Genomic DNA, 17,855 nt, shown 5'->3' with positions numbered 1-17,855 from the left:
ATTGGAATAGTCTATGTATATTTATATATTTATTTATTTATTTTTGCTTTTTTTAATGTTGGCAGCTTGACTTTCCATAATCAGTGTGGGTGCACACAGATCACAAGCTGATTTCCCTCACCTGTAGCGTGAACTCTTATAATATCTGCTGTGGTTTCTGCCCCTTGTTGTCAGTAGATAATGTTGTGCTTTAAAGTCAATAAACTCACTGTTCACGTATCTTCTGCTTCTGAGTCCTCTGTTCACACTCTGTGACAATAGTTCCTCTGACAAAAACAACAATACTCAAAGGGCACAACATTGACAGCTTTGCCAATGATCTGCTCAGTATTTGAATATGCAAAGCTTCATGATATTAGCATTTTACCTGACCAGTGCAATAGGTTATTCTTCAAGAAGCACCTGACAAATCACGTATCATTTTGATACTCTTAAGTTTTCTTATACAGGTAAGTCAACATGTATTTTTTTTCCGGTTGATCGATTGATAGGTAGATATAATATGGATGTATGTGGATAAGTGTAAAAAAGTATTTAGAAATAAAATGGATGTTGTCAAGTATATTATAGCAAACATGTTTTGCAGTGGACTTTAAAATTACAATGCAAATGTCTAAAAAATAAATGTGTTTCTTTCGACATATGCACAGTGTAAAAAAAAAAATTGTCTCGAATTGAACATTTTCTAGTGACTGATTACATATACATTTTTCAGTTGGCCGAAATGAAATTCTGTGAATTGATGCAATTTAATTCACAGAAATGAAATTCGGCCAGCTGAAACATTTAGATGTGATCAGTCACTAGAAAATGTTCAATTGAAGACCTGATTTTTTTTACAGTGCATATTTATCATAATGACAGAGAAACATGAGACCAGCATTTTTTATTTATTATTATTTATAGTCTACATCAGAACATTGCTGTCATTTCAATCAGGTTTATAACTTATCTTACAAACCATGAATATAAATGTTGCACAAAATGTGCTTTAAATGTGTTTTCATCATACTATCTTTTAATTTAAAAAAACAATTTAGTTACTACCATCTTTCATATCCTTTTAAATATAGGCTACTAATCAGACATATACTTATGAATTATTTAAAATTAAGAATGATATGTACAAAACTAATTGTGATGTAGCTTTTGACCAAGTTTATACATTAAATAATTAATTTCAGATGTAGCCTATTGTAACTAGGTTACTTATACACACATGTTTTTACGTCACAAGCACATTCATTTGTAAATCGCTTCCTGTGTATTTGTTGATGGTTTCCTCTGCATTAGTGGATCACTTCTTGCACATTTTAAAATCGCAGCACAGCGCGTGGATTTTGAAACATTTCTAGTGTAAACTCAAATCCACAAATAGGTAGACTCCTCCACCCACCGTCTACTTAAGCCAATCAGATAACGGCCATATTGTGCTGACCAGAGCCATAGAGCTTTCAATAGTTCCAAACAACTCTGGCCTGTCAATCTGTTTGAATAGGATTAAGCAGGATAGACAGCAGTTTTACCTATTTCTGGCAAATGTTTACAATATGTTCATCGAATTTGACTAGGCTTTACAGTGTAATTTTATTCTGGGGAGAGATGAAGAAGAGACAACGTTAATCTTTTTCTTGAGTGATCTGGTTATTTTATTTGGGCCACAAGAGTACAACAGGATTTTACAGCGTTGAGTATTGTAGCCAATCATGGGTATTTCTGATGAAAATAATGACCAATCATATGTTTAATTTACCAGAATCCTCTCAGTATCGATTAAAACATGTTTTATACAGTCTCAAAACGCTGAATGAATTTTAGTGCAAGTTTAAGTTTTACGCAGATCTTCCCATTATCTATAAATCATCTCATAACAAACAAAGCACAGACATGGTTTAAATTTAATTTGTTGTGAAGTTTAATCAGATGTTTTCATTTTTTATTAGACTTTGTGATGTTCCCTACAATCAGCCTACCGGTATATATTTAGTACTTCAGTACAAATAAAGTAACAAAAATATATATTTTAATTTGTTGAATTTGTTGTTTATTAGTATATTGTTCGTATATTTTCAACTACTGATATTGTCAATAGTGGACAATATCAACTATTCGTGTTCTTGCTGCACCTCCAGAAGAAGTGAGTGTAGTTTGAATCACTTTACGCTTTATGATGAATGCGGCCAAAGTTTACAGGGTTAATTTATGGTATGCTTTCTATGTATGATGTTGTCAATATAATTCATAATCCCACGTTCATATGAACGACGCGTTATGGTTATTGTGTTATAACAAACTGTGTATGTGGTGATAAAGTTAATGTGGTAACACTACACTAAGCTTACTTTTGTAGATGGTTTATAACAGTGTCTGTTACTGTAAAAAAAAACGTGTTGTAACAGTTATTTCACTGCATAACGTTATGCATCACTGAAAAGCCTATACATTTACAGATACAAATTTTTCTTGGAATTAGCTGTAACATCAATCTGTCAATGAACTAACATATTCATAAGTAAACACATAGCATTCGTATCTCACTACGCTAATGTTTCCCTGCCAGTAACATACATACAAAGATAGGTAAAAGTGACATTACATTAACCAACCATTTAGAAACGTCCTATTCATGCCTTAATTGTCGAATTTCGTTGGGGCATCGTTTTTTTTCCAGATCCAACTCCGGTTCAAATTGATATGGTTGCACAGATGTGTCCTCAGAGACTCCCGTCAGGGGTGTAGCTAATGGGGAGAAAGTTAGGACGATTCTAAGGGCCCATGAAATATTTGGGCCACCAGAGATTGGTTTTATTAGAGTACTAGTAGTAATGAAATATAAATTGTAAATGTATAATCTACCAGAGTAACAAATAAAACAAAATTATGTCTTTTTTTTAGCCTAGAAATCTAGACGCACCCTAGCGGCAGCAAATTTAATTTGCCCGCAAGTGTGGTCTAGCAACTCTCAATTCCTATCTGAGCTGTATTCCTCATAATCTGGACGGCCCAATCACATCGTGTAGGTAGGCTATAGAGTCGGCGGGCGGGGCCATAATGACGACGGCCGAGTTGCGTTTGCGTGCTTCTAGTAACACAGTCTTCTAGTAAACACAGAAACTGGCGAACGGCGGCGGTCTTTCGAATCAGCTCTGCCCGCGCCTCCGGAAGACTTGGAGTTAAGCTTTCCTCTGAGAAAAGAACAAAGAGCGGCACTGAAGTCATTCTTAAAAAGGGAAGATGTGTTCGGAGTTTAGCCGACCGGATACGGCGAATGTTTAATCAGTCAGCGAGCTCCCCTTCACCGTCGTTGCTCTGGTTGGTGTAGCGCTATCCTATCGCGTGCAGAGGGAGTTTGAAAGACAACCGTTTATCCCGCCTCTTGGATAGCGCCCTGATAATGGTGATTTTCCAGACCAAACATCTTGATGTGGGTCTGGCTTGTCAGGCTATCTTATTTCTGCATTTCAGGCAAAAAATCTCTCCGCTCATTTACTGCATGGTTCCGTCCTGTTCTGCGTAGCCTACAATCGCTGAGTGAGATCAGATGGTAAACTGTCAAATTAGAGAAGTGTTTGCTCGACAACGAACGGTCATCAAAACCGAGGCTACACTGATAGTCTATTTAATAGGTTATGTTTTTCACCACTGAAAATAAAAAGAATGTCATTTTGTTTTTTGTAAATGTGACTCATATAATCTAAAAAATTATATGAGTAATGAATAATCTAAAAAAAAAAAAAAAGCACACAACATTCTGTAGGCTTTATGTTCACAGCTGCAGAGTGCGAATTCCAGCGCAACGCTTCAGTTAACAGTCACAGAGTGCAAGATGAGATGTGTAAGTTAGCAAACTAAACAGCTGTGTTTCGATAGAAGTTAAACGAGCGACAGAAACAATCAGTTTGCAAAGACTGTATCAACAGAAGGGGAATATGCAGGTCAGGAAGGAGAAGATGATGGAGATGAAGATGAGAAGCAGCTATTGTGCTATTTAACTACCGGTCAAACGTGTGAGAATGGGAAGATCTTTAAAATGTTTTTGTAAGAAGTATCTTCTGCTCACCAAGGCTACATTTATTTAATCCAACATACAGCAAAAACAGTATTATTCTGTAATATTTTTACAATGTAATTTTTTTTTTCTATTTGAATACATTTAAAATATATATTTTATTCCTCATTCCTGTGAACAAAGCTAAATTTATCCTCATTACTCCAGTCTCAAGAGTCACTTAATCCTTCAGAAATCATTCTAATATGAGGATTTGATGATCAACAAACATTTATGATTATTTGTGTTGAAATAATCTCTCTTCTCAGGATAATTTAATGAAAAGAAAACGCAAAAGAACAGCATTTAGGCTATCTGCAATAAACATTATACAGTAATTGTCTATACTGTCACTTGAACAATTTAATGCATCCTTGCTGAATAAATTATGTATTAATTTAAGTTCTTTCTCAAAAAGAATAAAAAAAACTTATTCATCAAATAATTCTAAAAAATGTTTCACACAACTGCTTTCAACATTGATAATAATCATAAATGCTTCTTGAGCAGTGAATCCTCATATGAGAGTGAAGGATCATGTGACACAAGACTGGAGTAATGATGATAAATCCAGCTTTGATCACAGGAATAAATGACACTTTACTATATATATTCACATAGAGAAGTTATTTTACATTTGAATAATATTTCACAATATTACAGCTTTTTTTGTATTTTAATTACATAAATGCAGCCTTGGTGACCAGAAGAGACTTCTTTAAAAACATTTTAAAAATCATAGGTTGGCCTGTATGTTTGGTAAGATAGGGGGCCCAAGCTCATAATCTTTCATAGGGCCAAAAATTTCTACGCCCCTGACTCCCTTTGACATTTTTTCTTCAAAATATACCCAACTTGAACTGTTGTCTAGGCAACACTCAAAGCCACAGAACAGAGGGGCGGGGTGAGCAAAGCTCATTATCATTTAAAGTCGCATGCACTGAAATGGCCTGCTGAAAACTGAGCTGTTTTGCTTTCAGATTAGTTTTCTTACAATGCTAATGAGAATTCTTAAAAGTTTTAATTTAGACTCTAAAGAATCATATTAACTTAAAAAATGCGTACAAAAATGGCTATCGATCTATCTGTCTATATGTATATATGTAACCCCTTCTGTTCGGACCGGGACTCGAACCCCGGTCCGCCGGCATGAGAGTTGGACGCTCTAACAAGGAGGCTAAAGGCTGCAACCTCTAGCGTCAGTCGCAGTCGTCTTGAGGTCAGAGGAGTGAGGTTTACTCATAAAGCAACTACTACTAGCTAGCCTCTGTTACACTCACTCCCCTAAACCTCACTCCCATCCGGGTCATGGCACCAATGCAACCCCTTCTGTTCGGACCGGGACTCGGACCCAGGTCCGCCGGCATGAGAGTTGGACGCTCTAACAAGGAGGCTATAGGCCAACTCTTTTTTTGCTGATATTATGCTATTATTACCAAGAAAACAGATCCTAGAACAGCAGTTATGTGCAGTGTCTCCCTCTAAAAGCAATCAGTAACAGCAGTGGTTTGAGTGAGAAAATTACACTCTATTATAAGTCCAAGGGGGGCAAAGGGGTCCGTGGGGAAGTTTACTCTTTTCAAGTTTACTTCAGTTCAAGACAGTAAGACAAAACCTTTTTCACAGAATTCCTCTGTCCATTATAATGCACAAGAATGTCTTAACGCACAAGAATAGTGAAGCTGTGAGTTTTAGTTATCAAGAAATATATGCTAGAACTTTTCAGTTTCGAAGCTTTTTTACTGATAGATCACAGAACAGTGTTGATAGATTTCTGCACTACTGAATGGTTTTGTGAGGCACGCGATCTCCACTTGATGTGCGATCGGCTATGTGTGTGTGTGTTCCAATGCAGCATGCATTAGTTTAGCGCGATAATTAACTTACGAGTACAATAAGCCTGCATTCTCCTGATCAATTTTGAGCATCCAGATGGTATAATCAAATGTGTCTTGTGGAGAGCTCTCGGAGTATGCATTAATTTGTCATTTTTAACTGTTCAAAACAGAGCCTGCTTGTCAGGAAATTGTTTATCCTGTTGCGCCCTCTATAGGCCAGCGACTAGTAGACGTCAAGCTTAAAGCGTCATGAAAGAGCATTAAGGTCGACTAGTCGATTAGTCGACTAGTCAGTGCAACCCAAGGTACACTGGGAAGCATATTTCAGGTGGAGATATGCTAATATGCCTAGGGAGGATTTAGAGAGTACACATATGACTATCTAAGGGCTGCATATGGAAGAACTCTGGGGAACCATCCGAAGGTGGACTTTTAACCCCAGAGGCAGCAAGCTTGCCAAAGGAAGAGACCTGCTCAAGGAGGCTTACGGTGGAAATACAAATGTGGGGGTCACCTGGTGGGGGAACCATGCACATGGAGGCACCTGGCCGGACACGAGGGTCTGGGCTACATAGGGCAGACTTAGTGGTGTCGGTGTCGACAGTGCTGGAGGAGCTCAGGGCTTCCAGAAAGCTCACCTGAGGAAATATCGCCGTGTCCAGTCCATAGAGGGGAATGGCAAGCAAGGGAAGACACTTGAGCCTGATCCATTCCTGGCCACTAGTGGAGGCGATTACAAGACGGACACAGGCTCCACTCTGAGATTGTAGAATTTTGCGAATGTATTAGGTGTCGCCCAGCCTACAGCTCTGCAGATGTCTGTCAGCAAAGTGCCATGCGCTAAAGTCCAAGAGGAGGCTACACTCCGAGTAGAGTGTGCCCTGACTCCAAGTTGGCATGGAAAAGCCAAAACAATGGCACCCACTATCCAGTGAGACACCCTCTGTTTTGAGAGAGCCTGCCCTTTCAGCTTCTAACAATAACAGACAAAGAGCTGGTCTGAGGTCCTTAACACTGCGTCCTGTCTACGTAAGCATGGAGAGCGCGTACTTGACAGAACAGTGCCAAGGCTAGGTCTGCCTCCTCAAATGGCAGCGTTTGCAGGTTCACCCCCTGGTCTCTGAACGGTGTGGTGGGAACCTTGGGCACATATCCAGATCTAATTTCAGGCAGACTTTGTCAACCGAAAATGCCTGCAGGTCCCCTACCCTCTTGATGGAGGCCAATGTGGTCAGGAGTGCTGTCTTCATAGACAAGAACTTAATATTGACTGACCGCAAAGGCTCAAAGGGAGCCCTCTGCAGAACATCTAAAACTACTGAGAGGTCCATAGAGGGCATGAGGGGAGCGCAAGAAGGATGTAGTCTCCTCACTCCCCTCAGGAACCTGATGATCAGGTTGTGCTGACTTACCGGTTTGTTCTCCAAGAGGTCGTGGTAGACAGATATTGCGGCCACATACACCTTGAGGGTGGAAGGAGACAGCCTTTGATCCAACCCTTCCTGGAGGAACGAGAGCACAGACCTGATCAGGCATTTCCAGGAGTCTTTTTGGCGAGAAGAACAACAGGTGACAAAGAGCTTCCACTTCAACGCAAAGGTGTGTCTCGTAGACTCTGCCCTAGCGGAAGTGATGGTAGCCACCACCGGAGTTGGTAGGGTACTCAAACCTGCTGCGTCCCATCCAGGAGCCACAAATGGAGGTTCCAAAGTATGCCCCATCTCAGATTTCTGTCTCAGAGGAATCGGCCAGGGAATCCGATCCATCCGTGCCAGTATGGGGCGACCAAAATGACCTGCTCCTTGTCCTCCTTGACCTAGCACAGAACCTGTGCAAGAAGGCTGACTGGAGCGAACGCATATTTGCGCAGGCCCAGAGGCCAGCTGTGTGCCAGTGCATCCGTGTCAAGCGTGCCCTCGGTCAGGGAATAGTACAGGCTGCAGTGGGAAGAGTCGGGGGAGGTAACAGGTCTACCTGAACGTCGCCGAACTGTTCCCAAATCAGCTGGACCTTCTGGGGATGGAGTCGCCATTCTCCAGGGAGTGGCTGAACCTGTGAGCGCTCGTCGACTGCACGGTTCAGGATACCCTGGATATGGACAGCATGAAGGGACCTCAGATGCTTCTGATTCCATAAGACAAGATGACGGGCAAGTTGAGATATATGGCAGGAGTGTAAACCGCCCTGGAGGTTGATGTATGCTACAACGGCTGTGTTATCTGACCGGAATACTACATGTACCCCTCAGCAACGCTCCGAAGCGGTGCAGGGCGAACCGTACAGTCAGCAACTTGAGGCAATTGACATGCAGGCAGCGCTGGGGGCCCGCAGCAGCTTGTCCATTGCACATGACACCCCAACCTGTGGTGGAAGCTGTTGCCAGACTCCCAGGAACTGCACCAGCGGGGTCATTTGAACCACAGACATACCCCGGGTGGAGCAGCGAGGCAGCGTGATTGGCCCGGACGTCAGAGGCATAGCGTCCCGGTGTGGGGGCACAATCAGCAGCTGCATCCTGACAGAGGAGACCAGGGAAGGACGCACGTTCCACTGGGGTCTGCTCTGAGAGGAGGCTGGCAACAGAGAGGGATGAGAGTGGCATGGTCCTGAGGTGACGCAACTCAACTGTCACCTCTCTCTGGGGCTCAGAGATGCGAAGCGGTAACATAATGGGATCATGCCAGCGTACTTTCTTATATACCCACAGGGGTAGGCAGAGTTACCCATGCCAATTCTGCATGCCCATTGCACTGGCACTGCCATTGGGGGCATTTTCTAAGATCTCGAAGATGATTGGCTTCTAAGCGAAACCCCCATTTGTCAGTCACTGACGTTACTCGGATATTTAATAACTAGGGGTGTCCCCGACTAAGGATTTACACATTCGAATCAGAATTTTCTAATCTCTCTATGGTCGACCGATAGTCGAATCATCTATGTGTGTGTAAAGCATAGACCGGGAAAAAATAAACGGTACAAACGGGTTGGGAAGGGCAGGACAATAGTCAGCAGGAGGCTAAGACTATTTTTATTTTACTTTACACACGGCACACAGCCACCACTTTTAATAAAGTGATCAAAACTAGGCTACACTACGCATTCGTAAATTAACCGCTTTCTCATAACATTTAAAAGCCGCGATCGAAACACAGAACATCACACAAATATATAAAAGAACATTTTGATAAATAAACCTAAAAAAAATACTTGCCTAGAGAGGAAAAGAACACTTTGTGCGTTTATATGCACGTTCTTAAGCCGATTGTGCCTAAAGGGGGTCGCACACCGGACTGAAGCTCGGCGCCGTATTTAGGGATCTCACACCGGGCAGAAGTGAACATTATAAACGCGCGAGCTCCATTTAGAATCGACTTCTGACAGAAGAGCTGCACGATGAGTGTATCTTGTAGCACAGGGTGAAATCAGTATGTACATGTTACCATACAAATCTTGATCTTGACCATTTATGTATTTTTTAATCCTATTTTATCTTTTCCCCTACATTAGTGAATGCCGACATATAAAATGATGTCAACAACTCCTTCCAAAACAACTCGGATCATAATAATTGCCCTGTTCTTATTGGTGTGTTTTACATTATATTTGTACTATCTCATACCACCAGGATTTAAATTTTCAAACATAAACTTGTTCAAATGCCCTGCTGCTAAAAACCAGATCAATAACATCAGCGCAGAAACAGCTGAGAAAGAAGAACCAGACACCATTCTGTTGATCTGGATGTGGCCTTTTAATGTTCCTTTTAACCTTGGATCCTGCAGTTCAGCTTTTAATATCCATGGCTGTCGTTTAACAGACGACAGAAATCTGTTTAACCAAGCACATGGAGTTATGTTTCATCATAGGGAGATCAGTGGGGATTTATCCAACATGCCGAAACTTCCAAGACCAGTTTTCCAGAAGTGGATATGGTGGAATATGGAGTCTCCAACTAATTCAGTTCGAATTCCCCTGCTGAAGGATCAGTTTAATCTGACTTCAAGTTACCGCAAGGATTCAGATGTTCCAGTACCTTACGGTCATATCTCAGAGGCCACAGAGGAAGAGAAAAAATATACTATCCCAAAGAAGGATACATTAGTTTGCTGGATAGTAAGTAACTATTCTCCAGACTTTAAGCGTTCACAATACTTTACTGAGTTAGCGAAACACATTAACGTGGAAGCCTATGGAAGACACTTCAACAAACAAATTAATAATGAAGAATATTTAAATTTGATGCTCAGGTGCAAATTCTACTTGTCTTTTGAGAATTCCATTCATAGAGACTACATGACTGAGAAGGTGTTCACCCCTCTAGCGCTTGGTACCGTTCCTGTTGTTCTTGGCCCACCAAGAGCGAACTATGAGCAGTTCATACCAAGTAAAGCCTTCATCCATGTGGATGACTTCCCATCCCCAAAAGAACTGGCCGATCATCTGAAATTCTTGGACAAAAACGAGGACGAGTACAAGCAATACTTCAGATGGAGAGAACATTTTGTTTCAAAGGGTGTACCATTCGGTCCTGCACATGCCTGTCGGATTTGTGATCATATTAGAAAGAATAAACACTACAGAGTGTTCAAAGATCTCGACAGCTGGTACTGGGATTAGAGGGGCATTTCAAAACGGTGGTAAGTCATGAGTATATAAACTTTACATTTATAAACCATTATAAATTTATGGAAAATTGTTATTTTATATCTGTTAGGGGCAGGGATTACAACGGTTCAAAGAACAAAATCTAATTTGTTATTTTTACAGGTTTTTTTCTGCATAATGTAATAAATATTCCATTTACACTACAGTTACCATGTCAGGATGTTTTATTTCAAGACATTTGAGAGGTTTTTGTCCTTAAAATGCTTTTGTGTGTAATCATTTCTTAATAATCTCATTCCAAGCTTCCATTACTAATTCCAAATGGCAATTTTAGAGCTAATGCAATTATTGGAGAGATATTGATAGACGGCTTAATTGTGAGTGAATTATTGGCACTGTAATAAAAAAAACAGCTATTTGGTTGCCACTACTTTACCATTAAAGCTACACTGTGTGATATTTTCCCCCATCTAGCGGTGAAAATGTATATGACCTTCCAGTGAATATTCGTTTCTGTTCCTCTCAATTCTGATTTGGTTTTAACTCCTACGGTGGCCGATTTAGTCCAAGATAACATGGCAGTCCCCCTATTCGCCATCGAGTGTTAAAACGCGAAAGGCAAAGCTTGAATTTATGGGTATGTCCCTCTTTGGCTACTGTACTTTCAAGATGGAGGGGCAACATGGTGACCGGCATTCAAACCCCTCACCCGTATGTATTTTTAATGGCATATTATACATTTACGAGAATACATTATTAATTGAAAGAAGTAAATGTACTTTAATAAGCACATATATTTTTGAAAGAACTAAGTGTTTTTAGCTAAGAATAAACTTAAAAAGTTACACAGTGTAGCTTTAAATATACTATACAACATTTTAGATTTGACAGGACATTAATTTATGGTACAAATTTTATATTTCATTTACCGATATAATGTTAATATTCCATCGCACTAAAGTACTAAAACATGAATGTTTTTTGCTTTTTGTTTTTTTGTCAGCTTTCCACAATGCTACGGTCAGGTATGTTTATATTCTTTGTTATTGTCTTCCACTATAGATCTTGATTGCCAGCAGCCATATCACCCTGTAGCCCAAGACTGGTTTCCCTGGGCTGAGCCTGGTCAGTACCTGGATGGGAGACCAACTGGGAAAACCATAATGCTGCTGGTAAAGGTGTTAGTGAGGCCAGCAGGGGGCGCTCACCCTGTGGTCTGTGTGGGTCCTAACACCCCAGTATAGTGATGGGGACACTATGCTGTCCAAGAGAACCGTCTTACGGATGAGACGTTAAACCGAGGTCCTGACTCTCTGTGGTTGTTAAAAATCCCAGGATGTCCTTCGATAAAGACTAGGGGTGTAACCCCGGCATCCTGGCCAAATTTGCCCATTGGCCCCTGTCCATCATGGCCTCCTAAAATAATCCCCATATCCTGATTGGCTTCATCACTCGGTCTCCTCTCCACCAATCAGCTGGTGTGTGGTGAGCGTTCTGGCGCAATATGGCTGCCATCGCATCATTCAAGTGGATGCTGCACATTGGAGGTGGTTGAGGAGATTCACCCTTCTGTGTAAAGCGCTTTGAGTGCCTAGAAAAGCGCTATATAAATGTAATTAATTAAATTGAATTAAAATTGATTGGTTTCCCCTTCTGTCACCCATCAGGCATTCTTCTGGTGTCTCCATTGATGCCCACCTGAAGTATAAAAGGCGATGTCATATTCATTTTTGTAATGAAATGTTACTGTTACCATGCTTTATTCTTTGTCCTACCCCATGAATTTAGATTTGAATTTTTGGTTGAGTATAGTGTGTGATGTGATGTGGTCCATGCTTTTTGCTTACCTGTTGGTAAGACTGAGAAGAGAGAGCAGATTATGATATGTCACAATACATCTCGCTTTTGACGTATTTCATTAGTTTAGGAGTGCTGCTACCTGCTTTGAGTTTATGTGTGTTTATTTAGTTGGTATAGTAGATAAGTTAGGGCATGTGAGTAGCACACTGGAGATGTTGCTTTGATTGTTTTAGGGAATAGTATTCCTTATAACTTATAATTAAAAGCCTGTTTTTCCATAATATTTTTTTTTAAATGGTAAAGGGTTACTAATGTGTAAGAGTTGTGTAAGAGTGTGTGTATATTTTTTTTATGCACAACAACAATTTAATCTTTAAAGGGATACTTCACCGCTTTTTCATATTAAACTATGTTATTCCCTTAACTAAAATGAGTTGATACATCCCTCTCTCATCTGAGTGTGTGCACTTAATCGCTCTGACGCGTGGTGACGATCTGATAGCATTTAGCTTAGCACACTAAGCCCAGTTCATTCACTATGGTAAACACCTCCACGGTTTCCCTATTTAAATACAGTTGCACGAATAGTTGAGAATGACCTAGTATGGTGACATAAAATAAAATGTGGTGCTTTTCTAAGCAGATTAAAAAGGAGAACTATAAAATATGGCGTAACAGCACTTTTAAAAAATACTTCGACTGAAAAACCGAGTCCCGGCTGAAAAATCCTCCCTCACATCTCCCCCTCCCTCTCTCATTTCTGTCAATAGGGGGGAGGGGGAGATGTGAGGGAGGATTTTTCAGCCGGGACTTTTTACTGCTTTTTTACTTATAAATTATAAATTATAAGATGATTTATTATGTTTCCTTCCAAAAATACTGTACATTTAACTGTATTTTACTGTAAATTGCATAAAATACCTCCATGAAATCTATTTCACTGTAAACTAATTTCTGTAAATAAAAAATAAAATAAAAAACAGCTAAATTCTTTTTCCATTCTGTAGAAAACTGCATTATAGGCAATATTTGTAAAGTAGCCTACTGTAAATTCAGAGACACGCTCAGAGACAGAGTCTGAAATTTCACCTATACCCCCAAGTACAATGTACTTATTGTGTTTATATTGTTTTGCAAAACACTTCTAATGATATTGAGGTGGGGGGTAAAGTTAGGGACAGGTGTGGTGGTATGGGTAAGGCTAGGTGTAAGGGACTTCAGCTTATTCACCGTATCCCCCAGAGTTAGATAAGTCCATACATACTATTCTCATTGCTAGCCTAGCTTAGCACAAAGCCTGGAAAAAGTTCAAAGTTCTCTTGAAGGAGTCAATGACAACAAGTGAGCGAATAATGACAACTGTTGAGCTCTACATCGGCTCCTTGTTGTGGTGCAATTTGGGATTAAATGAGTGCACTTGATAACGACAGAGGAATTCACTTAATATTAGGTGGGCTTAAAGGAATGTTTAGTCCCGACCTTTTGGGACTTCAGCTTATTCACTGTATCTGAATTAGATAAACTAGCCTAGCACAAAGACTGGAGGTAAACGGCTCTATCTAGCCGACTGCTCAATAACTGATAAAATAACTGCTGCTGTTGGTTATGTTGACGGATATGTAATATCATTGCACCGCTGCACCCATGGTACGGCAGCAAAGATCCTGGATTATTACGCAGGAATGAGAGCCTAGCCATATCGGTCTAGAAAATCGCAAATTTTCATTTTCCATCGGTCTTAGTATACGATATAACTATACATATCACAACAAATAAATTGGAAAATGTTGGCGTTATTTTCTCACTTATGAAGCAATAGGCTAGATGGAGCCGTTTACCTCCAGTCTTTGTGCTAAATAGGCTAGCTTATCTAACTCTGGGGAATACGGTGAATAAGTTAAAAAAAAGTTTGGACTAAACGTTCCAAAAGTGGGTCCTGAATTTTCTGTCATTATCAAGTGCGCTCATTCAATCCCACATTGCACCACAATGACGAGCCGATGTAGCTCTCAACGACTGTCATTATTAGTTTTCATTCAATCCTTCAAGTGAGCTGTATTAGTGGACTAACATAGGGAATAGTGATTGAGGGTTTAGGGAGCAATTTTCGGATTCAGCCATCAAGTTTGCTGTCATTAGTGACAAACACCTGCTGTTAACAAGCAGACTGACTTAGATAGCAAGCAATCGTTGAAACACTGACACTGCAGTAATCTAATTATTGACCTTAATCTGAATAGGACTGCATGAATAATATTCTGATTACGGTGATTCACATGAGTTGCTTTTAGAATATTCCATGTTCCCGTTTTATAAAACATAAACCGATTAATGTCAACATCCCCATGCCATGCAGTCCAACGTTCCCTCCAATTTCACTTATCAGCATACAGGTTTGGGTGTTTGATTTTTTTAATTTTACAACAGCTTGTGCAATTATTTGTCATGGACAGCAGATACAAATTCTCCAGCAACAGGCCTCTGCCACAGCGACAACCTCTGAGGTACTGATGACCGGACCGGAGTTACTTGAAGCCAAATCATGCTCTTTTGTTTGCCATCAAATGGCTGACCACTGCTGTGTGTGTGTGTGTGTGTGTGTGTGTGTGTGTGTGTGTGTGTGTGTGTGTGTGTGTGTGTGTGTGTGTGTGTGTGTGTGTGTGTGTGTGTCCTGTCGCAAAATGCAGAGAAAAACTCCTACACAACATTAATAGTGTGATTAAGGTGTTCAATGTCTAAAACACTTTGATAATGCAACTAAAATAAGAATACTCCACGTCACGTCGTCCTCCACGAGGAATACTTAATTCGATTTGTGTTTACTTTGAGTATGAATTGAGCCGGATTAAGGTATTTAGAAATCACTGTGTACATGGTAGGCTCTTTATCAGAGTATAAATCAGGTTAATATCAGAGTATTTTTATCCATGCAAACGTACTGAATGTTGAATCAATGTTGATGCATCAACACTAATTGCATACATTTAATGTTAAACCGTGATGTTGGTTCAGTATTACTTTTGCACCCTCAGTTACTGTTGAAACAATGGTGAGATGTCATTGATATCAACATCACTATGACTGATTCTACATCACTGATGTTGAATCAACACTGAAATGAACAAAGATAATCTTTGGTAATATTGTTTGATCAATGTTACAATATGATGTTGATTTTAAATCACTATTGTTGAAAAGTTAATCTTGAAAAAGAAAAGAGCTTAGGTTTTTTCAATGAAAAATTCTTTAAAGGGTATTACCACAAAAATAAAATTCTGTCATCATTTAGACTAGCCTCAAGTTGGTTCAATCCTTTCTTCTGTTCAACACAAAATAACCAAAGTAATCAGACAGTTGACGGTGATTTCCATAGCAGGAAAAAATACTATATGTCAATCTTCTTTGTGCTCACATTTACATTACATTTACATGTATTCATTACGGCAGACGCTTGTCCAAAGCGACTTACAAATGAGGAATAGCCTACTGGAAGCGATTCATTGTGAGGCAAATTAACGCAAAAAGTGCTAACATTTAGGAAGACATTAAATGAAAATGAACGCGTATATTAAATTATACGTTTTGTAGGTTAGGGAGCATTCTGGATGAAGACGGGTGAAACTGCTGCGCGCGTTGTCGACTCACTCGTCATGTAACTCGGCAAACCTGATCAACTGCACGCTGAATGGCCCTTCCACCTGCTCCATACTGCGTCCAAAATTGTCATTTTGGGCTCACCTTTCTTCCCCCCTGCTGGTACGACTAAATTGATGAGCCCAAATGACGAGAGCTGCCATTTCTGTTAGGAGAAACGAGCAACGAAACGAAAGTAGAACGGAACTGCGCCCCTCAGACCAATGTTCAGTTTTAAATTGAGCTTTGTCTGGTGATAGCAAGCTCACACCCACCCACACACACACGCACGCACGCCGATCTGGTGACACCGGATCAGGCACCGTTACACAGCGCGGGAGATCCAGTGAGAAAGCGTTTGAATTCGCCACAGAATTAACATCGCTGTGAGATCTAGTGGGGAGCGTTCAGCCAGAATCCTCTAAACCACAGATCATCAAACCATTAACAAAGTTTAGGGGGTTCAGTTCACACATATCACCAACAATGTAACACCACAGTACAGTGGTGTTGTGGCAGAAATAGTCGCACTTTTGAAGTCTGGACCTTCTTCTTGAATGTATGACTAAACTATTGTTTTGTGTAAAATGCGTTCTGCGATTAATCTAGTTGATGACAGGACATTTAGAGTCGATGACATAGACAGCTGTGCAACTTCTCTATGTGAACATATATAGTAAAGTGTCCTTTATTCCTGTGATCAAAGCTGGATTTATCATCATTACTCCAGTCTTCAGTGTCACATGATCCTTCACTCTCAGGATTCACTGCTCAAGAAGCATTTATGATTATTATCAATGTTGAAAGCAGTTGTGTAAGATAATTTTTTTAGGATTATTTGATGAATAGGCTATAGGCTAAGGTTTTTTTAAAAACCTTAAAATTTTGAGTTCATTGAAACTAAAATTTTGAGTTAATACAATGAACATTTTTAGAGATTCGACAACCTTTTTAAAAATATTATTAAAAGATTTTGTAAGCATATTGGATAATTGTGTGTGTTTTATTTTTGATGACGCAGTGAAACATGCCAAATAGTGCTATTTTCATGATTTGTCAAATTTTGTATGTGGTTCCGATACAATCATATTTTGAGTTTATATTTATTAAACAAATTTCCTTCATTGTATCAACTCAAATTTTTAATTTCAATAAACTCAAAATTAAGGCAACCAGGTTACTTACTTTTTTAAGTTAAACCAACAAAAACCAACCAATTTTTTTTTACAGTGTAGACATTTATAATGTTGCAAAAGCTTTATATTTCAGATAAATGCTGTTCTTTTGAACTTTCTATTCATTAATTTATCCTGAAAACTGTTTTCAGCACAGATAATCATAAATGTTTGTTGATCATCAAATCCTCATATTAGAATGATTTCCGAGGGATTAAGTGACTCTTGAGACTGGAGTAATGAGGATAAAATCAGCTTTGATCACTGGAATGAGGAATAAAATATATTTTAAAATGTATTAAAATAGAAAAAAAATTACACAATAATACTGTTTTTGCTGTATTTTGGATCAAATAAATGCAGAAGATAATTCTTACAAAAACATTTTAAAGATCTTGCCATTCTCACACGTTTGACCGGTAGTTAAATAGCACAATAGCTGCTTCTCATCTCCATCATCTTCTCCTTCCTGACCTGCATATTCCCCTTCTCAAAGCTGAGCTTTGGTTGATACAGTCTTTGCAAACTGATTGTTTCTGTCGCTCGTTTAACTTCTATCGAAACACAGCTGTTTAGTTTGCTAACTTACACATCTCATCTTGCACTTTGTGACTGTTAACTGAAGCGTTGCGCTGGAATTCGTGCTCAGCAGCTGTGAACATAAAGCCTACAGAACGTTGTGCTTTTGATTTTTTTTTAGATTATTTGACGTTAAATGCACGGAGTCACATTTACAAAAACCAAAATGACATTCTT

General features: G+C 39.5%; 1 protein-coding gene across 1 annotated transcript; it reads left to right on the top strand.

Moving 5' to 3' along the window:
- The first annotated feature begins 5,043 nt into the window (after positions 1 to 5,043).
- Positions 5,044 to 10,503, top strand: ft1 (alpha(1,3)fucosyltransferase gene 1). Its single transcript, XM_067425032.1, has 2 exons — positions 5,044 to 5,090; positions 9,612 to 10,503. The coding sequence occupies exons 1-2, from the start codon at positions 5,044 to 5,046 to the stop codon at positions 10,501 to 10,503; spliced, it is 939 nt and encodes a 312-aa protein (XP_067281133.1).
- Positions 10,504 to 17,855: the final 7,352 nt, after the last annotated feature.

The sequence above is a fragment of the Pseudorasbora parva genome, chromosome 19 (genome assembly GCF_024679245.1).
Source record: "Pseudorasbora parva isolate DD20220531a chromosome 19, ASM2467924v1, whole genome shotgun sequence".
Lineage (NCBI taxonomy): Eukaryota > Metazoa > Chordata > Actinopteri > Cypriniformes > Gobionidae > Pseudorasbora > Pseudorasbora parva.
The sequence above is the reverse complement of the archived record's forward strand: the minus strand, read 5'-3'. Positions and strand labels throughout refer to the sequence as shown.

Bases quoted from the DNA above. Each gene is read 5' to 3' on its own strand.
- ft1 (XM_067425032.1), top strand. From the start codon at position 5,044: ATGCTAATGAGAATTCTTAAAAGTTTTAATTTAGACTCTAAAGAATC. The intron at 5,091-9,611 runs ATATTAACTTAA...AGAACCAGACAC, and splicing joins AATTTAGACTCTAAAGAATC to CATTCTGTTGATCTGGATGT.